At 40.0% G+C, this 22,053-nt stretch overlaps 1 protein-coding gene across 21 annotated transcripts in view; it reads right to left on the minus strand.

The window, feature by feature from the left end:
* Positions 1 to 22,053, minus strand: part of CLIP1 (CAP-Gly domain containing linker protein 1) — a 120,890-nt gene that overhangs the window by 15,493 nt on the left and 83,344 nt on the right. For 15 of the 21 annotated variants that reach the window (XM_073313331.1, XM_073313327.1, XM_073313330.1 and 12 more), the window contains 9 exons: positions 21,886 to 21,943; positions 21,533 to 21,616; positions 19,166 to 19,322; positions 18,321 to 18,486; positions 18,007 to 18,222; positions 11,830 to 14,115; positions 10,365 to 10,502; positions 7,993 to 8,099; positions 4,265 to 4,385 (listed from right to left, as the gene is read on the minus strand). In XM_073313331.1, coding sequence (XP_073169432.1) covers positions 4,265 to 4,385; positions 7,993 to 8,099; positions 10,365 to 10,502; positions 11,830 to 14,115; positions 18,007 to 18,222; positions 18,321 to 18,486; positions 19,166 to 19,322; positions 21,533 to 21,616; positions 21,886 to 21,943 — 3,333 coding nt within the window. The remainder of the gene's footprint in view (positions 1 to 4,264; positions 4,386 to 7,992; positions 8,100 to 10,364; positions 10,503 to 11,829; positions 14,116 to 18,006; positions 18,223 to 18,320; positions 18,487 to 19,165; positions 19,323 to 21,532; positions 21,617 to 21,885; positions 21,944 to 22,053) is intronic. The other 6 variants (XM_073313343.1, XM_073313341.1, XM_073313342.1 and 3 more) reach the window with 2 other exon arrangements.

Consider the following 22,053-nt stretch of genomic DNA (forward strand, 5'->3'; position numbering starts at 1 on the left):
AGTTGTGGGTTTCAAGTCAAGAAGGGAACTTTGGCCTCCCTTTTCGTTACCTGCCTGGGGGGTGGTGAGCCAATGCAGTCTGCTGTATGGACCAAGTCACAAGGAGCAGCTTGTTGGTAGAAAGGGAGATGGAAAGATTATTGTGAAGAATGTTAGGGTATGTTTTAGGTTTATATTATTTTAGGTACAAAGTGTGTGAAAGATAAAATATGTGGGAGGAAATGAGATAGGGGTTTGAATCCTCAGGACGCTGTGAGGGCCCACTGTGTTGCCAGCACCACCCTGGAATCTTCGTTTGAAAGTCAGCTGTTGGCGGAGGACTGTTGGGAGAGAGTGTGGAGACTGGCCAGTGGGAGGTGGTGTTGTCTGGGTTGCTGAAGCTGCCAAGAAGGCTCTCTCCTGGAACTTATCCATTAGGGCTGACAGATCCAGAATGCCAAGAAGGCAGTGGTGAGACCATACTGGAAGCACACTGGAGTCCATAACTTACAAACAGGAAGCCTGAACTGAAGTACGAAATAAGACTTTCTGGGGCTTGAAAAGGATAGTGGGAACATCCAACTGTTCAATATTAAGTTCATGCAAAGATTTTAATTGTAAATAATACATTACAACTTTGTTAATTCAGTCTGGAGTGGAGCTGTTGTGACTGGGGATTTCTGCAGTGGCCTTCAAGGAGCACCTACCATCCCTGTCAGGGACTTCCTGCTCCTGAGGACAGTGTCCTTGTAACAAGGAAGCAGAGGGAGGCGTGCCCTGAGGTAACATTTTCAAATGAGAAGCTTGGTGGTGGCAGCTGGTGTCTGAGGCCAGGGTCATGACAGATGCCCTTTCTTCCTCCCACTCAGAGATCATTCTCTTTCCAATAATCTGCTCCACTGCATATTTTTTAAGAAGTCGGTCTCAAGCAGACACCACCTACCTTACTGAGCAGGGTTAGAGAGGAGTGGATAAGATGAGCTAACAGATCTTTCCACAATCTCTTCATTGAAGTTAAAACTCATGTGTTGGTCTGAAGCCTGAGAGCACCAACATAAAAACATTGCAAGCCAGAAAAGCTCCCTAAGCTTTTCATACATAAGCTCAGTATGTATCTGATTGGGGAATCCTTTAGCTAATTACAAATAGCTAATTATTTATGGATCAATATAGATGAAACCCCCTCAGTGTCTGCAGCATAAGCCACTTTAACCTTTAGATGTCAGGATAAATCATTCATGACACTGTATTCATTAATTTTGCAAAATGTGTCATGTGTCCATAGATTCACTAACCCAGTTGACTAACACTCTTGCTAGAATTTATATGGTTACCATAGTGACTGCTCAAAATACTTGCAACATATGCTTGATACCTGTCTTACTCTATTTTAAAAGGCACAAAAATCAAAGAGCAAAATATTGCTACATTTTGGTTCTTTCCTTATTTTTTGAATAATATCCACTGTACAAAAAGGCAGACTGGGTCTACGGTCAACTCTATGTGAAAGCTGACTCTCCTGGTTAAGATGGAATTTTACCTTGCACTATAAAGCATCCCCAGTGTAGCAATGCTCTATATTAAAATTCCTTCTTCATGGACTCACCTTACAATGTTACTCACTCTGAGAGCTTTCCTACACCATCTGCTTGGACCCCATATGGACTGAAAGGATAGGAACTCTTATCCTGACATGCTCATTCAGTTAACAACATTCTCATTCCAAGCTGAACAGAATCCAGCCCCTTACAGGGGCTCTGGAGCAGTTTCACTATTACCTCCATAGAGAGAGAAACGCAGAGACCTGCACTATGGAATCCTGAAAGGAGGCCTACATGCTAGCATCACTGTCCCAGTAATGGTACATTTACCCAAGTGATAGTAAAAGGGAGAAGGTGATGGGATTCGGTGGGATTGTGTTAGCACAGGGCAGAGTTTCATGAGCTAGAATCCTCTCAGAAGGCAAGTTGACTTCATTATGAGAATCAGAGCTATGAGGAGAACAAGGTTTTTCTTGGATTTCAGAATTAGACACATCTGAGAGGTGCTCAGGAGTGGTGTGCAAAGGACTATTTTTAAGGGAAGGATATTGGTCCTTTTATCTCACTGGAGGCTTGCTATTAGTTTATGAACAGCTAGACTTCATTCTAAGCAGCCAAGTTCCATCCAAAGCAAGAAACAGATAAAAGTTTTGCTAAGCAGAGATCTTGCACATTACACAACCTTGAGCTAACCAAAACTGAGCTGAGAGGAGCTGCATTAAAGAGTTATGTGGCACTACAATTTACATTTTCCATGGCACCAATTCACATTTGCTCCTTTGTACCACAGCACAATTACCCCTGAGGTCATTTCCCTGGTATTCGAATAGGCACTGTGAATTACATGGTTTGCAGCAATGTGGACTGACGAGCAGAGGGAGCAAACCCAGCAGCCAGCATTTCAGTGTTTCAAGGGCTCAGATTATTACTAAGATTCCTTCCTCGCCAAGGAGGATTTCATGTGATATGAATGGCTACAGTAAGCATGTAAGCTGTTTCTCCTCCAAGCCCTTGGAAGACTCCTTGATACTAGTGCCTTGGGGCAACTCCTGCGCTCCCCTCATAGGAAGAGAGCCTTGGATGCAATGGAAGTGGTAAATTTACACTGTGCAGGATGGCAGGATTAGATGAGCCTGGCAGGAGGTCCACTCCTCTGCCCAACAACAAAGCACAGCTCCACAGAGGCTTCTGGCTGTCAAAGAGCATGTGTGTTTGTGGGGGGACTGGGAGTGGGGCTGGCTGGGGAGAGCTAAGGCTGGCAGATCCATAACTAGGTGATCCAGACTGCTATTATCCCCCTGGGAAGACAGTCCAGGAGCTGCATGGGCTACTGCAGCATTCTCCCTCGGACCTCCCAAAGCCTGGTTCCTTGGACCATGCACTGAAGGCCATGGATTAATGGATGGCCCTGCTGCCGAGGATGCCTTTTCTAGTTGTGGTTGGTCTGAAGAAAGGAGCTGGCTACCTGCAAAGGCTCGGACATAATTTGAAAGGGAAAAAAGGCTCCCATTGGTTGTTTAAGAAGACAGCATCCTATTATCACACCACTACGCAGGAGGCGGGTGAGAGCCTGCATGCCAGGGACATTCTGCAATCATCTTTCAAAGCACTTTGTAGAGTGAATGATTCCATGCACTATTCCTGTCACAGCACCCAAGAGGACTTAGAAATTGCTCTGGCTTCAGCTCTAAGAGGTGCTTTGAGGAAAATGTGCCCTCTCAAATCTTGGTGGAGCATGAGGTTCTGCAGCAGGGCTGAAAGGGAGACTTCCAGTAAAGCTTGAAAACACAGAACACCACATTAAGTGCTGTCACAAAGGCAAATGCTGTATGCAATGGCGACATGTCTGACAGCGGCTCACATACTGCTCTGAGCCTTATTTTTTCACATTGCACGTCATGTCCTAGAATGAGACACGCTATTGTCGGAGGGCATGGTGCTGTAGTTCAAATGCAAACTTTGAAAAAATAATTTAAATGGTTGTACTTCAGGAAGAGGTTCTAACATAACCAGAATTATTCTATGTGAGATCTAGAGTTTCAATTAAGCCACTTAAATGTTAAGTTCTAAATCTTTATTTGCAAGTACCAATGTAATAAGCTCCATCCACAATAAATGTATTTTAAGGTTCTATTGACATGTACAAGGCAGTAGAGTTTTACAGACTTTACACTGCCACCAGAAAACCTTATACCAACCCCAGTCCTCTAATACCCACCATTTACACCCAATACAGAAGCACGCACATGTGCACATTTCCACCACCATTTTCATAGTAAAGGGGTTTTGAACAGTATTCTCCAAACCACCTTAAAATATTCTCTCTGGAAGGATGGATTTTTAAAAACAACTACAGTTTCTCTTAATATAGGGGGGAAAGGATGTAAAAAGTAAGTTGTTTGGAAAATAAAAATACTCCCACTAGAGTGTCTGTTTAGTAGACCCTTGCATATGGAGTTGGCTATAGCACATTTTATTCACACTTACCTGAAGCCTTCAAATGGACATCTCTGTTATAAAGACTCTTTATGGGTCATATCACCATCCACCATCCTATGATTCTAACCTTCTAACGGAGGTGGTTTGCAAATGTATTTAAACACTCTTGAAATGAACTATCCCTTTAAATCACAAACACGCATTACAGGGTCATACAGGCATCCATGGAAACAGTATGGATTATTTTAAACAATCAAACTGCAGCATCCTCTAGCACTGAACAGTTAAGTGTTTAGCCACCCTACCTTCTGATGAGTTGTGACTTCGTCCCTGCTCCTGCCCAGCTCCTCGGCAAGTTTAACGTTCTCCTCTTGCAAGGCTGTGAGCTGCTGGGACTTCTGAGCAGCCGCCAGTCTCAGCACTTCTCTGCAAGGACAGGGAGTGCATGGTTACCATAGGAACAAGACAGGCAAGAAAAGACTGTGGGAGAGAATCAGCTTCACAGCTTGGAAAAATACATCTAGGTCACGTGTCTAACAGGATCTATTATAAAGGTGACAATCTACACCTTAAATGCACACTGATGGCTTGAACCCCGAAAAAGAGAGCGGTGGGAGCACAACATACAATTACTTCCTTTTCCTTGAAATGCATCTGATACCACTGCAAGGGAAAGTCTATTCAGCGTCCTATTACCAGTTCTACATGGCTCCAAGAGTTTAAAAACCCTCGGATTTAGAAATATGCTAATTTATGGTATTAAATTTTGTTTGAAATGATGTTATTTATGTCTGAAGAGACAGTCAGGTAGTTCTAACATCCCACCCCCCTGTACAGGCACAAAAACATACCCAGAGTTTTTAACCAAATCTAACACAAACAGAAATGTTTGAAATTAAAATTATCAGGGAAACTCCATTTGTTCAGACTGAAATATTCTCTGGAATGGCTTGCAACCCAAACACTGAAGAACAGATGAAGTCAGGTGAGCCGAAACGTAATGATGACTAGTCTATTTTCGTGGTCCTTACAGTGAAATGCACAACAAAAACAAACATTAATAGCAAAAAAAAAAAAAAAAAAAATTAGGATTTTCAAGTTTCATTAATCCATGTTGCTGTTGAGAAGATTGGACTTTTTTAATAATTATTTTTAACAGATGTATTTTAAAAAAAAAAGCCTGTTACATAGTCTGTGTGTGTCATTTAATAAGGTACCTACAGAAGTTGGCAGGATGTTTAAAAAAAAAGTTGCATTTTATTTCATCTAGGCAGTTTTTTTACCATTGTATTTTGCTTTCCTAAAGGGATACTCAGTGGTCATATTTGCCAATATTTCACAGTCGAACACTGACTAGAATACTAAAATATGTTACGATGACCCATGGCTGATGTGCCCCGGAGGGATACATTTATGTAACAGGATTCACAAAACAGGAGCATTATTGTCTAACTCGCTAAATTACAGTTTAAACAAAAGTATTTCTTATTATAGGATGAACATTTTATCAAGCAACATTAAAAGTAATCCGGTGTGGTGTGTATTAAACTTAACGCAAACATTTTCCAGTCCTTTCCCTAGATCTTATGCCATAGCTACATTAGTTATTAAAGATCAGGCTCTAGTGTAAACAATTTTTGATGCAGTTTTTCATGCTCATTTAAGGCAGCCTAGTTAAACTGGATTTAATGTGCTGGCTCACACCACTGAATCAAATTATCTTGGTATGAATCTGTTTGCTAAGGCAGGAACACATCTAATTTGAACATCATTTGTTTACTGTGCTGCAGTCCATATCAGTGCTTTGACTTTTGATTTTGGCACTAGTGTGTCAGGAAGTCAGATTCCTGATGTTAAAGGCACACAAATAGTGGCACGGATTTGTGTGAAACTGCAGAATTCCGTTGTAATTCATTTGTATCTGAGAATTTTATTTGATGTCCAAAAGAGCATTTGACAGGGTGTTTATTAACCAGGTAAGTAAAATCCAATCAGTATCACTGTTTCTCTGGTGCCCAGTTTTATACATTATGCTCTTTTGCAAAAATGGTTACCACTTCCACTGAAAGACTTCCCTACCTACAGAGCCACAGCTGGCTATTGAAAGGGCTCTCCTGCATTATTCCCCTCCACAATTACAAGAGTTTACCATCACCTACAGGGCATCCCAAAGGCATTCTGGCAATCACAGACTGCTGAGGAATTCAAGGAAAGCTGTAGCTGCAAAATTCAGCTCCATCCTTTACCAATGTTAATTACTTTGTTTACATGTCAAAGTACTTATAATGTAATAATCTTAAATCAGTATTACAATTACCTGTCAAATTAGATTAGTTACCAAGTCCAAAATCACAGGTAATTAGAGACCATGTTCAGCAATTGGCTATGATTAAGGTTTGCCTTAAACAGAATCATAAGAGGACCAAGTGAGAGGAAACCAATCTTCTTTATCTAGAAGTCCCCTACACGGAAGCCTAAACAGCAATTTCTATACATAATTTTTGCCTGACAAGTTGCAGAAGAATAATTTTTAATTAAATATGGGATCTGCTAACTTCTTGGGGTTCTAGGAGTAGAGCAACTAGTCTGGAAATAATTACTTTGCCTTGGCATTTTCTATAAGGGCTGAAGCAGGTGGGAATTACTGATGGAATAAAATCCTGTCACACCAGAAGGGGCCATTTATGTTTTTAAAAGGACAGAAAAATCAGTACCACGATGCCAGTGCTGGAACATAGCATTAATGTTGTGTGTTCTGCAAGAAAGACCGTCTCTCCTTGCCTCGACTGCCTTGATCTCAGAGCACCAGTCAAGTGTGGGGCAAAAATCCCCTGCACAGTTTTGAAAATCTCAAGCAATTATCTCAGCCCTACAGTCCAAGTTCCAGGTTCTGAATCTCCCCAGCAGGTCACCAAATTCCCCCCACACAGAGAGGGTGGGATTGGAGACCTGAGGTTAAGTGTGCCAGGTCTCTAAAGCTTGGGACACTGAGGGGCCAGTAGCCATGTTGTGTCTTTGTTCAGGGAGGGACACAGTTTTAGGCTGCTGGATACCAATTATGAGCTAATAGTTTTATTCAGAGGTTAACATGCACTAATCAAATTGTGGCCAGAGGGCTTTAAACCAGAGAGACTGTGTGTGTTTCTTTTAGTACTGCCCTGGGATGGCCTCAGCTAAGGCACTTTGTTACTACAGATACACCTACTCCCTACATTTTCTTTGGAGTCCTATTGATTTAGTTTATTAACAAAACACATTAACACTCTAGAGTCAAGATAAATGTGAGCCCAAACAGCAGCACACTCTGCTTCACTCATTGCCAGCTACATTCCAATTTCAAAATCTAGGCTAAGGCAGTCTAGATTAGGAATGGACCATGGTCAGCTATCACGCTTAGCTCCATCTACACTTGAGGCTAAGTGGTGTTTAACAACATGCTACCTGACACATTTTAAAACATCACATATTTTCCTATGCTAGACAAGACCTGAGAGAAGACAGCAGACAGACAACTTGATTTACACATACCATGGTGAATTTTCTCTGATAAAAGTTAGAAAAACCAGGCTTTGCCTGGCAGTATGTGCAAATTTGATAAATAAGCCATTGATAAAAAATAAAAATCAAAGATATAATATGTACAAAATCATTTGAACCACTAACACTTTAACCAAAAACATATTTTAAACATGCTGCAAGATTTGTTTGGATTGATGCTTTTTAAATAAATTGGTGCCCCCATGTGGCAGAACTGTATACCACTTCAAACTAATTCAATTAATGCACCATAATTTAAAACATCTCCACAAATAATTCAGTAACCTTCAGAGAGCCATGGCAGTGCTTGGTTTCCATGTTTTACATATTTCAGAAGCCAAGTTAGTAGTGAATTGTAACAAAGTACCTCTGTTTTATAAATGAGGATACTGTAGATGAACTGGTAAAAAGACTCATTTTGAAAGTTAACTGCTACATACTCACACAGAACAACTATGGAAGAGTTCAAAGGTTCAACAAACATTTAAATACTTACACTTCTTTTCTAAATTCTTCCATTTTCTTGTTCTCCAGATTTAGAAGTTCTTTTGACTTGTTAAGTTCCTCTTCGTTTTTCAGGCTGTTTTGTTTAAGTTTGTCCAGCTTGGGGGGAGGGAAGGAAATCTTGTTAAAAATTCATGGAATCATATAATTTTCAAATGAAATGTTTGTAAATAAATAGTCAAGCACTTGTGAAAATGGAGGCCTGATGTTTTGAACTGTTGCACTTTTTTATTTTTAAGTCTTGGTGAGTGAAGAGTTAAATTAGTCTGTCTGCACAGGGAAGTATTTGACTAACAAAAGTGTAACAAACCTAACTATGTTCAATGCAATTCCAGCAGCATAGCAAGTTAAAGGTTAATTTAAGACTAACTGATAATATTATAAGTAGAAGAACATTAGAAATCTGTCCACCACATTTCACACAGATCACCTACCTGTGTAAGCACTTTACCTACAACTCAACGTTTTTAGCAAAATTAATGCAGTATGATTTATTATAATGGAGTGCTATTTGTATAGTGGTTTTTCCCCCTGATCTTAGGTAAAAACATACATAATTAACCATATGGTTAAGCTTTACTGTACCTTAATCAGTGAGAAATAGTAGGCTGGATGTTGTGTTTGCAATAATGGAAAATCCATTCTTTTCAGAGATCTTGTTGTTTTGGCACAAATTGTAGAGAGCCTTCTAGTATTTACTGTGCCTGCATCTATCATGTAAGCACTTAGACTGTAAACCTCAACTGTTCACAAGCACTCAGTAATACGTTACCTTATGTAACAGAATCTCCAGCTACTTCGATGGCATTATAGAATTGTGGATTTTTTATTTTAAACAACCCAGAAATTCCACTTCTGGCATTAATAATGCCATCTCTCCTAAGCAATCAACATTGCCTTGAAATCATCGAAAATTATATTTAGATAGAAGCCTATGGCATTAGGTTAGTCTCGCATTTTGCATTCAAAATGCTCATTATCTTAAAGACATCAGAAAATTCTAGAGAATCATCAGCACAGCCTCTACCAGCCAGTGGGCTCTAGTACGTTTCCCCACATCTTTTTATTTCAAACAGTCAGTTTATACTTGAATCTCTGCAGCCTGGAGGCAACATGTGGGGAAAAGAGATTAAGGTGCTATTGAAGACACCACTACCAAAAAACAGTGCAGTGTTAAAAAAAGGGGGAAACAGAATCATCATGAAAAGTACTGTGGTATTTCTTAGGTTGCAAGCTTTTTGGGGACAGGAATTGCAACTTCACGTGTATTTGTACAGCACCTAGTACAGTAGGGCCTTAATCTTGAGAGTGGCCTCTAATGTGCTACCATAATAAATAGTAAATGATAAATAATAATACATAAATCAGAGGAGGAGAAATGAAGATGCTGCTGTGAAACTTCAGGTCACACAGAGCATCATTTAATAACCATGCACAGAAGCTAAAAACTTTTTGTAGGCTAGATTAGGAGGGGAGAACTTTTGTGGATTATTAATGCTACTATTAGTTAGCACTTCTGTAGCGCTTTTTATTGGCGTGGAAGGACTATCCACTTAAGATGAGGAAACTGAGGCACAGAAGTTATTGTAAACAACTTGCCCAAGGCCACACACTGAGTCACTGATGAAGCCAGGCTTAGAACCTAGATCTTCTGTATCTGTGCCCTGCCTACTGTACCATGCTGCATCTCTCATCATAGTAGATAAATGCTGCTCCAGTATCTTGGAGAGCCAGGGTCCATGAGCATATAAGTAACAGGGTATTTGTAATTATAGCTGGACACACCACATTAGAGCGGTAGAAGCATGTAATCTACAAAGTTATATTAGTACCCGCAGCTTCTTTATGTATTACACTATCTAGTAGCCTATGCCAAGATGGCTGTGATGAGATCCGTGGTGAGACCGTGACAAAGGTTATTCAGCCCATTCTTCTCCTTTCCTCCACTGCGCCATATTCCCTTCCCCTTCTCTTGTCCCGTGCTGTGATCCTATTGATTTAGGCACTTTAAAAAAAACACTTCTGGACTAAAGAGTAAAAACTAAACCCGCACCTACAGTTTTTTTCTTTTTAGGTCATTTGTTATATACAGAAAAAATGGGTTTCAAACCACCTCTCACTTGCAAAGATCAGATTCAGACTAGCAGAAGGAAGTGATCACATGTCCAGCTCAACATATGACTAAAGTTGTATGGGAAGTATAGGTACCTCAAAGAGCACATATTCACTGATAAATTGTAGTGCTTTTGATATTTGCATGTAGATTTCATATGAATTATAATACAGGAACATTTTAAGGAATACCAGAAAGTCTCTAAAGAACTTTGTGACTATTTTCATATATAAACATTTAAAAGCGGTTACTTCATTTTGCAGCTTCTGATTTGTCTGTCTGGAGTCCTCCAAGGAGGCCAGCGTATTGATCTTTTCTTGATGAAGGGCATCCTTCTCTTTGGTCACCTGCTCCACTACCTGCAAAGCATCTTCTGCCATTTTAGCAGCCTAAATATACGAAAGAATTATTACTGGATGGAACACTCCAATGCAGTAGACCAGCCATTATACTATATTCTGTATACTTTATGCAGAACTCAGTTACTTGCCAGCTCTTGCCCATATTGAATCAAATATGTTAAACAGCTTCATTTTCATAACTTAAACTGGAAATTATCTGCATTCTGAAGCTGCATAAAGTATAAACAGATCTTAAAAGGTCAAATTCCATGCAGAAATAAATTACAATCCCATGCTTGTGTCCTCATTGAGGTTGATTTTTTTTCATTAAATCCCTGAATGGCCCTAATTATATCCACTGTGATTACCCTTAAACACCCCAAACATCTTATAATCATAGTTCTTCAGTAGATATTCACTACCAACAGACTGATCTTTTAGAAAGATGTGGAATTATAAAGAGAAGTTGTATTAAATTTGCTGTGAGAGGATCCTAAAAGTCAAAATAGGAGAACAAAAAAGATTTAGCTATCAAGTTAATGTTACATGTTACTTTAACATTGTCAATGATGACTTGCCCTTGTGAAATTAAATCTTTGAAGATCATACACAAAGCTTTAGATTGGAATAAAATATTCTGAAAGTATTTGGGATTAAAAAACGCCTCTCAAAATTCATATTTTAAGTGGTTTTACAGTTTATAAGTCAAGCAAGGTCTGGCTCAAAGTTCTATTTACTGCTCTGTTGGTGGTGAATGTAAACACTACTGTGAATAAAAAGAACACACTCAGATGGCAATTTATTACAACATGTTTTGAACGTTCTAAAAAAACCCAAGCCTGCTAGGGGATTGTCTTGCAATTCCTTTTGTCCAATTACATATACTGGACTGAGATTTTGTTTTATATCACTGTGTAAATTTAAACTAATATTCTTTTTATTCAATTTTTTTAAAATAAAAAGGTAAGGTGAGCACCAAGTCTAAAATCATGTTCATTTATGCCCATTTACAGTTAGCTAGAAAGTACTTTTTCTACCAATGTTAAATTTCTCCTATAGAATTTGGAAAAAAAAACATTTTCCTTTTTATTCACAGTTTCAAAATTGTTTTCTTACAGCATTCAGCGACAACATAGTTCCTTATGATTAGACATAGAATTGTTTTATATTATGGGTGTTAAAAGATCTTTCACACTCATCATTACAGACAACTTGAGACAAACAGGGTAATATAGCAAGAGGGAAGATAATTCCAGTCTGTCTACATTAAGATGAAGTGCTGGTCGTGCAATTAAAGTGCAGACATCAAAACCATTGAAGTTAGTGCTCAGTGTTAGTAACTGTACTTGACTGGTTTAACAATGTGTTTCAATACCTCAGATTTTTGTGTTACTGTATGTGTCTGAAGAGCCTCGGTTTCCTTTAGTTTCAAAGCAAGTTTGTCCTTCTCCACCAGTAGCATCTGATTTTTGTTCTGTAACACCAGTAGGTTGGCTGAAAGGTCACCATTAGTTTGTGCTAAAAGCATGACTTCATCATGCAGTTTGTAATAGTCTTCAGAGAATTTCTCCTTCTCTTTCAGGATTTCTTCCTTTATCATGGTCAGATTCTTCTGTTCCGCAAGCAGGCTCTCATTTTCCTGGAGCAGCTTCGTTCGCTCTGATTCGGTCACCTCGTGGCTATGCCGAAGATCTTCTAGGATCTTGGAGAGACAGGCATGCAAGTCCTGGAGTTCCGCCTTCGATTTAGTCAAGGAAGCAAAATCACTCTTTAGTTTTTCAATATTGGAGGCAAGTTGATCAGTCTCTGTGCTGAGAACCTCCTTTTCTTTAATGATTTCCTCTAGTTTGGATTCAGATTTTTGTTTCTCCTGAACCAGCAGTTGTTTCTCCGACAGCAATTCTTCATTTTTAACTGTTAGTTGCTCCTTCTCCCTCTCTAAGAAGCTGATGGTGTTCTGAAGTTCTGCATGTCCCAGTAAGAATGAATCCTTTTCCAGCTTTCTAGCTTCCCTTTCTATTGTTAAATTCTCCTGCATAATATTGACCTCTTCATTTAATTTCTGACATTCTTCTTGCAGTTCAGTCCTCTCTTTGGCTAACATTTCCTTACTGGAGGAACAGGTTTTGAAGGAAGCCATCAGGACTTGCTTGGCTTGTGAAACAGCAGAAAGTTCATTTCCTAGCAGTGTTTTGGCACTCTGAGCCTCTTTCAGACACTTTGAAAGTTCACAGTTATCGGCTACTAGTTCTTGATTTTCTTGGGTTTTCTTGTCCAATTCTCTCTTGAGGCTTTCCATGACACTCTGGAGCTTTGCCTTCTCTTGAATGAGTGCTCTCTTGGCGGAGATGTCCAGGTCATGTTTTCTTTTCAAGTCACACAGTGCATTTGCAGAAGACTGTTTTTCAGTGAGCAGCTCTGTACATTTAGTTTCTAACATGTCCTTTTCTTTGAGAAGGGCATCATTCTGCTTTTTAAGTTTCACTGACTTCTGAGAAGCCAATTCCTTCTCTCTGCTCAGTTGACTTATTTTCTCATTTAGAGCTTTCTCAGCAAAGGTGACATCTTCTGAGGTCTTGGCAAGCTTTTCCACAATTGCTTTATTTTCATTTAAAAGTTCCTCCCTTTCGGCCAAAAGCCTCCGCTCAGATGAAGAGAGTGCTTCCTTCTCCTGTAGTAACTGGATACATTCGGAGTCTGTTGTCTCCCTACTGGCTTTAATCTCTTCAAGCAGCTTAGAGAGACTAGCATGGGAGGACTGCAACTCTACATTGTCTTTGGTAACTTTTTTAAGTTCTTTAACCACAGCATCTAGCTCTGCTTGCAGTCCTTCAGTTTTCATATTTAAGGTCTTTTCCTCATTAAGAGCAGTTTCTAAGCTTACATGGAGCTCTTCCTGACTTTTAAGGAGTGCTTCCTTTTCGGATCGCAGGTCCTGGCTTCTTTGCAACAGATCATCCCTTTCATTTTTTAAGACCACATATGTACTTTCAAGAGCCAAATTTTTATCCAAGACTGAATTTCTCTCTGCAGCCAGAGCAGATAATTCTTGCAGGAGTTCCTTTTGATCTCTGGCCAGGTCCTCATAAGAGCTTTTCAGCTTCTGGATGACATCATCCTTGTCTTTAAGAAGAGTAGCACTCTCCTCAGAAAGCTTTTTCTGATTATCCTGCAGTTCTTCTCTTTCCTTAATGTGCTTCTGAGATTCCAGAACCAAAGCGTCTTTGCTGGTCTGAAGTTCTTCCAGCTGTTGGAGCAGTACTGATTCTGAAGAGTGTAGAGCATCATTTTCTCTACTTATATTTAGAAGATCTTTCTGTGTTGTCCCTATTTCAATAAGTAACTTTCGTTTCTCAGAAATTAATGCTGCCTTTTCTGTGCTTTCCTGTTGACTTTTAGTTTCAGCTTCTTGCTTTTCCTTTAAGATCTTTTTATTTTCTGAATCAAGTTCTTCATTTATTGTCCAAAGCTTTTCCTGATCTTGTTGCAACAACACAAGCTTGGATTCCAACTCTAGTAGTTTTGATAATAGTGAACCTTTCTCTAACTTTAAAGCATTTCCCTCCTGTGCCAGAATCTCCTTCTCTGATATCAAACCCCTCATCTCGTCTGACATTAGTTCACTCTCTTTTTTGGCTGATGCTAACACAGAAGTTAAAGACTAAAGAAATAAAGTTGGGGAGAAGGGAAACAAAAATGAAGTCAAACAGACAAATGAGAAGTATGGATTAAGGACAAATAGAGCTATTATAGTTTAAATTTAAAAAAGCGTATATACTGACACACACAAGTCTCTGGGTAATCTCAACTGCTGAAAAATGTTAAAGCCATTTTTATTACAAAACAATGACTAGCTAGTGAGACAGCCTAGTGGAACTAATTAATTAATGATAGTTATGTTAAAGATGCACTAGTTGTGTGTTCATCCATACTAGAGTCTGGCTTTTTAGTAAGACAGCTCCAATAACGCCTCCCTGCCCAAAAAAAGTGATTTAAATGATACCATGTACATAGATTAAGCATGGAGCAATTTTAAAAAGCTACTGTAGAAAACAAAACAAGATTTAGTCAATACCTGGATGAGTTGCATTACAGTTAATCCATAGAGCTATACTAGATACTGACTTCTAGTTACTTTATATAGTGTTTATACTACATGGGTAATGTACCCATGATACCTTATCATAAAAAGGTTAATTTGTTCAAATATTACATCAGAAATATGTCAGATACTTTAACTTTCGTGTGTCAATTTATACACTGAATATTCTGCCAAAGCGTAACATAACACAAGGCTTAAGGCAAATAAACAATGAATGAGAGATGAAAGCAAGCAACAATATCCAGGAAACAGAGAAAAAAATCAGTGAAAGTTATTTAAATCAAGCTAAGGGAAAAATAATTATACACAACATAGAACTGATTTACAAAACAAAATTTCAGTAACAAGGTGCCTGTAAAGAAAATATTTCTAAGTACACTTAATTATTTAAAATCCAGATGCTTAAAATCCCTTATTAAAGAGAAATAAAATTTAATTCCAACTGGCTCTGACTGAAACAGAAATCTATGAGGATATAAAGTTAATTGCTAAGTACCATACTTTGTATTAAATTAAAATATGGATAAAAAGATTATCTAGTAGTCAATAGTGTAGGTGTCCTTTCCTTAATAATACTTCATCTAGTTGATAAATTTTCGCTGAGTGAACACCAAAACCCAAAGTTAATAGGGATGGGTTAGGTTAAACGGTAAAGGAGTAAGTCATTGTAAGGAGAGAGATAATAGAGCAATTACTTATGACTGGAGTACTGTCATGGATGGTTATAAACTGTTCAGGAAGGACAGGCAGGGCAGAAAAGGTGGGGGAGTAGCACTGTATGTAAGGGAGCAGTATGACTGCTCAGAGCTCCGGTACGAAACTGCAGAAAAACCTGAGTGTCTCTGGATTAAGTTTAGAAGTGTGTGCAACAAGAGTGATGTAGTGGTGGGAGTCTGCTATAGACCACCGGACCAGGGGGATGAGGTGGATGAGGCTTTCTTCCGGCAGCTCACGGAAGCTACTAGATCGCATGCCCTGATTCTCATGGGTGACTTTAATTTTCCTGATATCTGCTGGGAGAGCAATACAGCGGTGCATAGACAATCCAGGAAGTTTTTGGAAAGCGTAGGGGACAATTTCCTGGCGCAAGTGCTAGAGGAGCCAACTAGGGGGGGTGCTTTTCTTGACCTGCTGCTCACAAACCGGGTAGAATTAGTGGGGGAAGCAAAAGTGGATGGGAATCTGGGAGGCAGTGACCATGAGTTGGTTGAGTTCAGGATCCTGACGCAGGGAAGAAAGGTAAGCAGCAGGATACGGACCCTGGACTTCAGGAAAGCAGACTTCGACTCCCTCAGGGAACGGATGGCCAGGATCCCCTGGGGGACTAACTTGAAGGGGAAAGGAGTCCAGGAGAGCTGGCTGTATTTCAAGGAATCCCTGTTGAGGTTACAGGGACAAACCATCCCGATGAGTCGAAAGAATAGTAAATATGGCAGGCGACCAACTTGGCTTAATGGTGAAATCCTAGCGGATCTTAAACATAAAAAAGAAGCTTACAAGAAGTGGAAGGTTGGACATATGACCAGGGAAGAGTATAAAAATATTGCTCGGGCATGTAGGAATGTTATCAGGAGGGCCAAATCGCACCTGGAGCTGCAGCTAGCCAGAGATGTCAAGAGTAACAAGAAGGGTTTCTTCAGGTATGTTGGCAACAAGAAGAAAGCCAAGGAATGTGTGGGCCCCTTACTGAATGAGGGAGGCAACCTAGTGACAGAGGATGTGGAAAAAGCTAATGTACTCAATGCTTTTTTTGCCTCTGTTTTCACTAACAAGGTCAGCTCCCAGACTGCTGCGCTGGGCATCACAAAATGCGGAAGAGATGGCCAGCCCTCTGTGGAGATAGAGGCGGTTAGGGACTATTTAGAAAAGCTGGACGTGCACAAGTCCATGGGGCCGGACGAGTTGCATCCGAGAGTGCTGAAGGAATTGGCGGCTGTGATTGCAGAGCCACTGGCCATTATCTTTGAAAACTCGTGGCGAACCGGGGAAGTCCCGGATGACTGGAAAAAGGCTAATGTAGTGCCAATCTTTAAAAAAGGGAAGAAGGAAGATCCTGGGAACTACAGGCCAGTCAGCCTCACCTCAGTCCCTGGAAAAATCATGGAGCAGGTTCTCAAAGAATCAATCCTGAAGCACTTGCATGAGAGGAAAGTGATCAGGAACAGCCAGCATGGATTCACCAAGGGAAGGTCATGCCTGACTAATCTAATCGCCTTTTATGATGAGATTACTGGTTCTGTGGATGAAGGGAAAGCAGTGGATGTATTGTTTCTTGACTTTAGCAAAGCTTTTGACACGGTCTCCCATAGTATTCTTGTCAGCAAGTTAAGGAAGTATGAGCTGGATGAATGCACCATAAGGTGGGTAGAAAGCTGGCTAAATTGTCGGGCTCAACGGGTAGTGATCAATGGCTCCATGTCTAGTTGGCAGCCGGTATCAAGTGGAGTGCCCCAGGGGTCGGTCCTGGGGCCGGTTTTATTCAATATCTTCATAAATGATCTGGAGGATGGTGTGGATTGCACTCTCAGCAAATTTGCGGATGATACTAAACTGGGAGGAGTGGTAGATACGCTGGAGGGGAGGGATAGGATACAGAAGGACCTAGACCAATTGGAAGATTGGGCCAAAAGGAATCTGATGAGGTTCAATAAGGATAAGTGCAGGGTCCTGCACTTAGGACGGAAGAACCCAATGCACAGCTACAGACTAGGGACCGAATGGCTAGGCAGCAGTTCTGCAGAAAAGGACCTAGGGGTGACAGTGGACGAGAAGCTGGATATGAGTCAGCAGTGTGCCCTTGTTGCCAAGAAGGCCAATGGCATTTTGGGATGTATAAGTAGGGGCATAGCGAGCAGATCGAGGGACGTGATCGTTCCCCTCTATTCGACACTGGTGAGGCCTCATCTGGAGTACTGTGTCCAGTTTTGGGCCCCACACTTCAAGAAGGATGTGGATAAATTGGAGAGAGTCCAGCGAAGGGCAACAAAAATGATTAGGGGACTGGAACACATGAGTTATGAGGAGAGGCTGAGGGAGCTGGGATTGTTTAGCCTGCAGAAGAGAAGAATGAGGGGGGATTTGATAGCTGCTTTCAACTACCTGAAAGGGGGTTCCAAAGAGGATGGCTCTAGACTGTTCTCAATGGTAGCAGATGACAGAACGAGGAGTAATGGTCTCAAGTTGCAGTGGGGGAGGTTTAGATTGGATATTAGGAAAAACTTTTTCACTAAGAGGGTGGTGAAACACTGGAATGCGTTACCTAGGGAGGTGGTAGAATCTCCTTCCTTAGAGGTTTTTAAGGTCAGGCTTGACAAAGCCCTGGCTGGGATGATTTAACTGGGAATTGGTCCTGCTTTGAGCAGGGGGTTGGACTAGATGACCTTCTGGGGTCCCTTCCAACCCTGAGATTCTATGATTCTATGATTCTACTTGCTTAAAAGACATACGTACTTTGGCAAGTTCCGCTTGTTTTTTCAGCTCCTCAGCCTGTTTTTCCAAGTCTCTGGTTTTCTCTTCTGCACTTTTCAGCATCTCTTCTGTGTCCAGTAGATTCTGTTTAAGCCCTTTGATGGCAGCATTGTGCTCAGCAACCATCTCAGAATTGTTTTTCTCATGCGTCATCTGCAGATCCTTGCACTGATTCTGGCTTTTCTCAATTTGCTTTTCCTGTCAGATTTTAGAGCAATTTTTATGCAATCAGAAATCTAGGTTTTTAAATACCCTTTCCAACATAACTAGTGAGCTTTTTCTATAGTTCTTCTTACCAGGTCTACTAATTTATCTTGCATTTTCTTCAGTTCAGCCTGATGATTCTTAAGTGTTTCCTGATGGTTCTGTTCAGCTTTACGTGTTGTCTGTTCCATATTTTCCTGCAGCTGAGCTGACTTCTCATCTGATTTTGTAAGCTGAATTTGTAGTTCTTCTAGCTTTCTAAAAAATAAATAAATCAGAAATTAGCAAAATGACTTTTTGCTGAAAATGTAACTAATGTACAGACACATAGCTCTCTCCAAGTTGCAGCATGCTTCTATTACATCTTTAGTACAGACCAAAAGTTTAGAAACAGGTTTGTTCAATCACTAAAAAGTGCACAGAATGTTCTATCAAATTAAATGCACCAGTAACAAGATTCAATGCACACAAAAGTACCAATGTAAGGGTAAATCTGACCCCAAAGTTCAGGGTTTTGCAAAAACAGAAATGTTTGCATTAAATTATGTTCAAAACAAACACACATTCTCTTGCAGTGTTTGGGTTGCATGCATTGTATTTGTGCAGGAGAACCAGAAATTGTATAGTTTACTTTCTGTGTCTAAGCTAAAAGAAATGCAATGATACTCAAACCCTGAAAAAGTATATTCATTTAGTTTCAAAAGTGCCAGAAGTTGTTATATAAATAAGAAGTTATTAAATAATTTTTAAACCAAGTGTCTTTTAAATCCGATATATGTACAGAGTATTTAAGACAGAATGAATTTGATGGCACAAGCTCTGTTGTCATATCAACGGGAATCAGATTTGTTTCAGGATGAGCTTTCATAGCTACTTACAAAAGGACAAAAAATGTAGGAACAAATGGCAGGAAAATGCTCTGACAGCAACGGGATACCTTTCTTTTAACCGCAGCTCATCATTCATCTTTGTCAGCTGAGAAGAACTATCTCCCGAGGACTTCATTATTTCTGCTATATCATTCTCGAGTTTGGCTTTAGCTTCAGTCAACTGCTGTTCTTTTTCTTCCCTCTCTTTCAATTTTTTCTCCATAACTGAACATAAAAAAGTTAATGTTCTAGTAAATGTAATCCACAGGCCATGCACAACACACCTAAATGCTAACAAGAGACTGTAAACATCAGAGTTAGCCTGGTGCCATAAAATTAGCAAGTTGAACTTCCAAAACTAAAAGTCACATTTGGGTTTGGACTGTAAATTGTAGGCTCTTGGGTAATGGAAAGGTGTAAAACTCCTAATAGAAAAGTATAACATTGTACATGGAAAGACACAGAAAAAGCAACTAATCAAGAATACAACTTGCAGTTGATGCTTCACTTATCTATAGGTATCAGGCTGTTAAAAATTGACGCTGGGCTCTACCATTAGGAGAGAAGTCCAGCAGATACATTTGGGCATACTCGCTTAACTGAAGTTACATGCAGCTATCTAGGGAAGAATATTAGACCAACTAGTCTTTAGAGCAGTGTAAACACAAGGAGCAATGAGAGCTACATCAAGTCACTGTAGAAAATGGCTCCATATACATGCAAGCTAATGACTACCTCCAAGGAAGAGACTAGGAAGCGGGGCTTAGGAGGTTTTCTTTTATATACATAAGGTCAGTTTAGACTGCAGTAAAAAGAGATTAGGTGGACGTGTACAGCAGGAAATGGTACTACAGGTTATGAGACAGGGGATGGTGATGTGCTAGCTCGAAGGTCACAGAAGTAAACAACCACACTAAAAAGGAGTCTTCACATGTAAACAGGGTTCATATTCTTTTCATGAGCTGTCAAATGCTTTCTATGTGTCTGTTACAAGGCACATGCCATTTACATGTTGCATTTCATGAACACACTAACGGTACCCCTACACTGCACGCTCCTTATGGCAGTGTGTAGAATGGATACACTATACGCCCCCAGCATAGCTATATGTAGCAGTGTAGATGGTGAGCCACTCTTCAGGCAAGTAAACACATGCCTGAACCTGTAGGGTATGTACCCTACACAGTTCTCTACATGACCAAGCTGTGCTTCCCCCATCTCCACTGATATTTTAGCCAGTGTAATATCCATGGAATTACCCAGGGTACAATCTGGACTGATGGACCTGTGTCCCCTCAATTCTCCAAGCTGGGATGCGTGTTTTTCTAAACTTGGAATATGTCTCAGTAATGTTATACAGTAGAATCTTATAACTTTACATACAATGTTGCCACACATTTTCCCAGGACAATAACGATCAGCACATTATGAGTTTTCAAATGGTACATCACAAAGCATATTTTGTATAAAATCCATTATAGTTTTGTAAAAAGGGTGAACATAGGGATATAGACTGCCACACCTCCCCCTTTACAAAGCTGCAGGAGGGTTACCCATGGGCTGACCTGTAGACAGTAGGTAAGGGCCCTCTTTCCTGGACATGGCATCTGCCACCATGTTTTCTTTTCCCTTTATGTGCACAATTTCCATATCAAATTCTGGTAGTATGAGACCCCAGTGTAGCAGTTCGGAATTTGAGCCTTTAGTTCTGTTTAACCAGATCAATGGTGAATGATCTGTTAAGACCCTGAACTTTCTATTAAAAAGGCATGGCTTCGGTAGCTTAACTGCTCACTTCATCAGGTGAACATAGGGATACAGACTGTCACAGTATCCCTCTGCCAGAGCCTTTCAATGATGCATGTAGCTATATACTGCAGAGTAGGCACATCCTGGTTTTCACTGAGAGTAGAAATTGCCTACTCTCTGCTGTCAGCCGTACCCTGAGTGCGTCATCCTCATTTCCCAGCCTTCACCCTGGAGCATCTCCACTAATAATCAACTTAGATCAGTTGCAATATTAACACATTTTTGTATGTGTGTTGTTTGTGCCATTAAAGCAGATAAATTACTAATGCAAAGCTTTAACCGGATCCCTGGAATGGACTTAAGCAACAAAGGTTCAACCAGAAAGCTAGCTGAGCCAGGAAATACTTTACCATTACTTCCTTGCCATGGTCAATTTGCAGTGTCTCTATATATAGTTTTTCAGTTGTGTTTACATTTCACACTAATAGTGTGTTTTGTTTTAGCTTAGGACTAGGGCTTGGTTCAAACAAGAATCTGACTTTCTAGCTTCCCAACGTTAGTTTGCAGACACAATGTCTGCCACTATGCGGGTATTAGTCATCACCATGTGCTAAGAGCAGCAAGGTGGCATGAAAACATAAAGCTGATGGCACATTTCAAACCCTTCAGTTTTGTCATTTCCTTACCTATCAAATTAGATTTTAACTGATCCAGTTCCAAGGACATGAGTGCAAATTGCTCTTCTTTTTGGTTCAGTTTTTTAATAGTTTCTATGGAAATAAAATGATATTTAAAAGATAAAGTTAATTCCCCAGTTATTGTGGCTCATCTTGTTAAAGAAAACCTAATTTTACAAGGAATTCATATTACTCAAATCAAACAAGGAGGCGGCAAAAAAATCTTGTTTTATTCCTAGTTGCCAAGACAAATCCTGCTAAATTAACAAATATAACCTTTAGGCTCTTGAAGAAATTTTTTTCAGCACCATTTTTTTCCAGCGGGTTTTGAGGGGATGCATTTCAATTCTAGGGAAACATACCTTGCATAGATTTTTGAACGCTTTCTGCCTCTTCAGCAGCACAAGTAAACTTGCCTTTCTAGAAGGGAATGAAAACCCAAGACAAGTTTTAACTGTCTGGTAATGACACACTATTATTCAATATGAACTTCATTAAAAGTAGTGTTACTATTTTTTTCACTTTCTGAT

Source organism: Lepidochelys kempii, chromosome 15 (genome assembly GCF_965140285.1).
Source record: "Lepidochelys kempii isolate rLepKem1 chromosome 15, rLepKem1.hap1, whole genome shotgun sequence".
Taxonomy (NCBI): Eukaryota; Metazoa; Chordata; order Testudines; family Cheloniidae; genus Lepidochelys; species Lepidochelys kempii.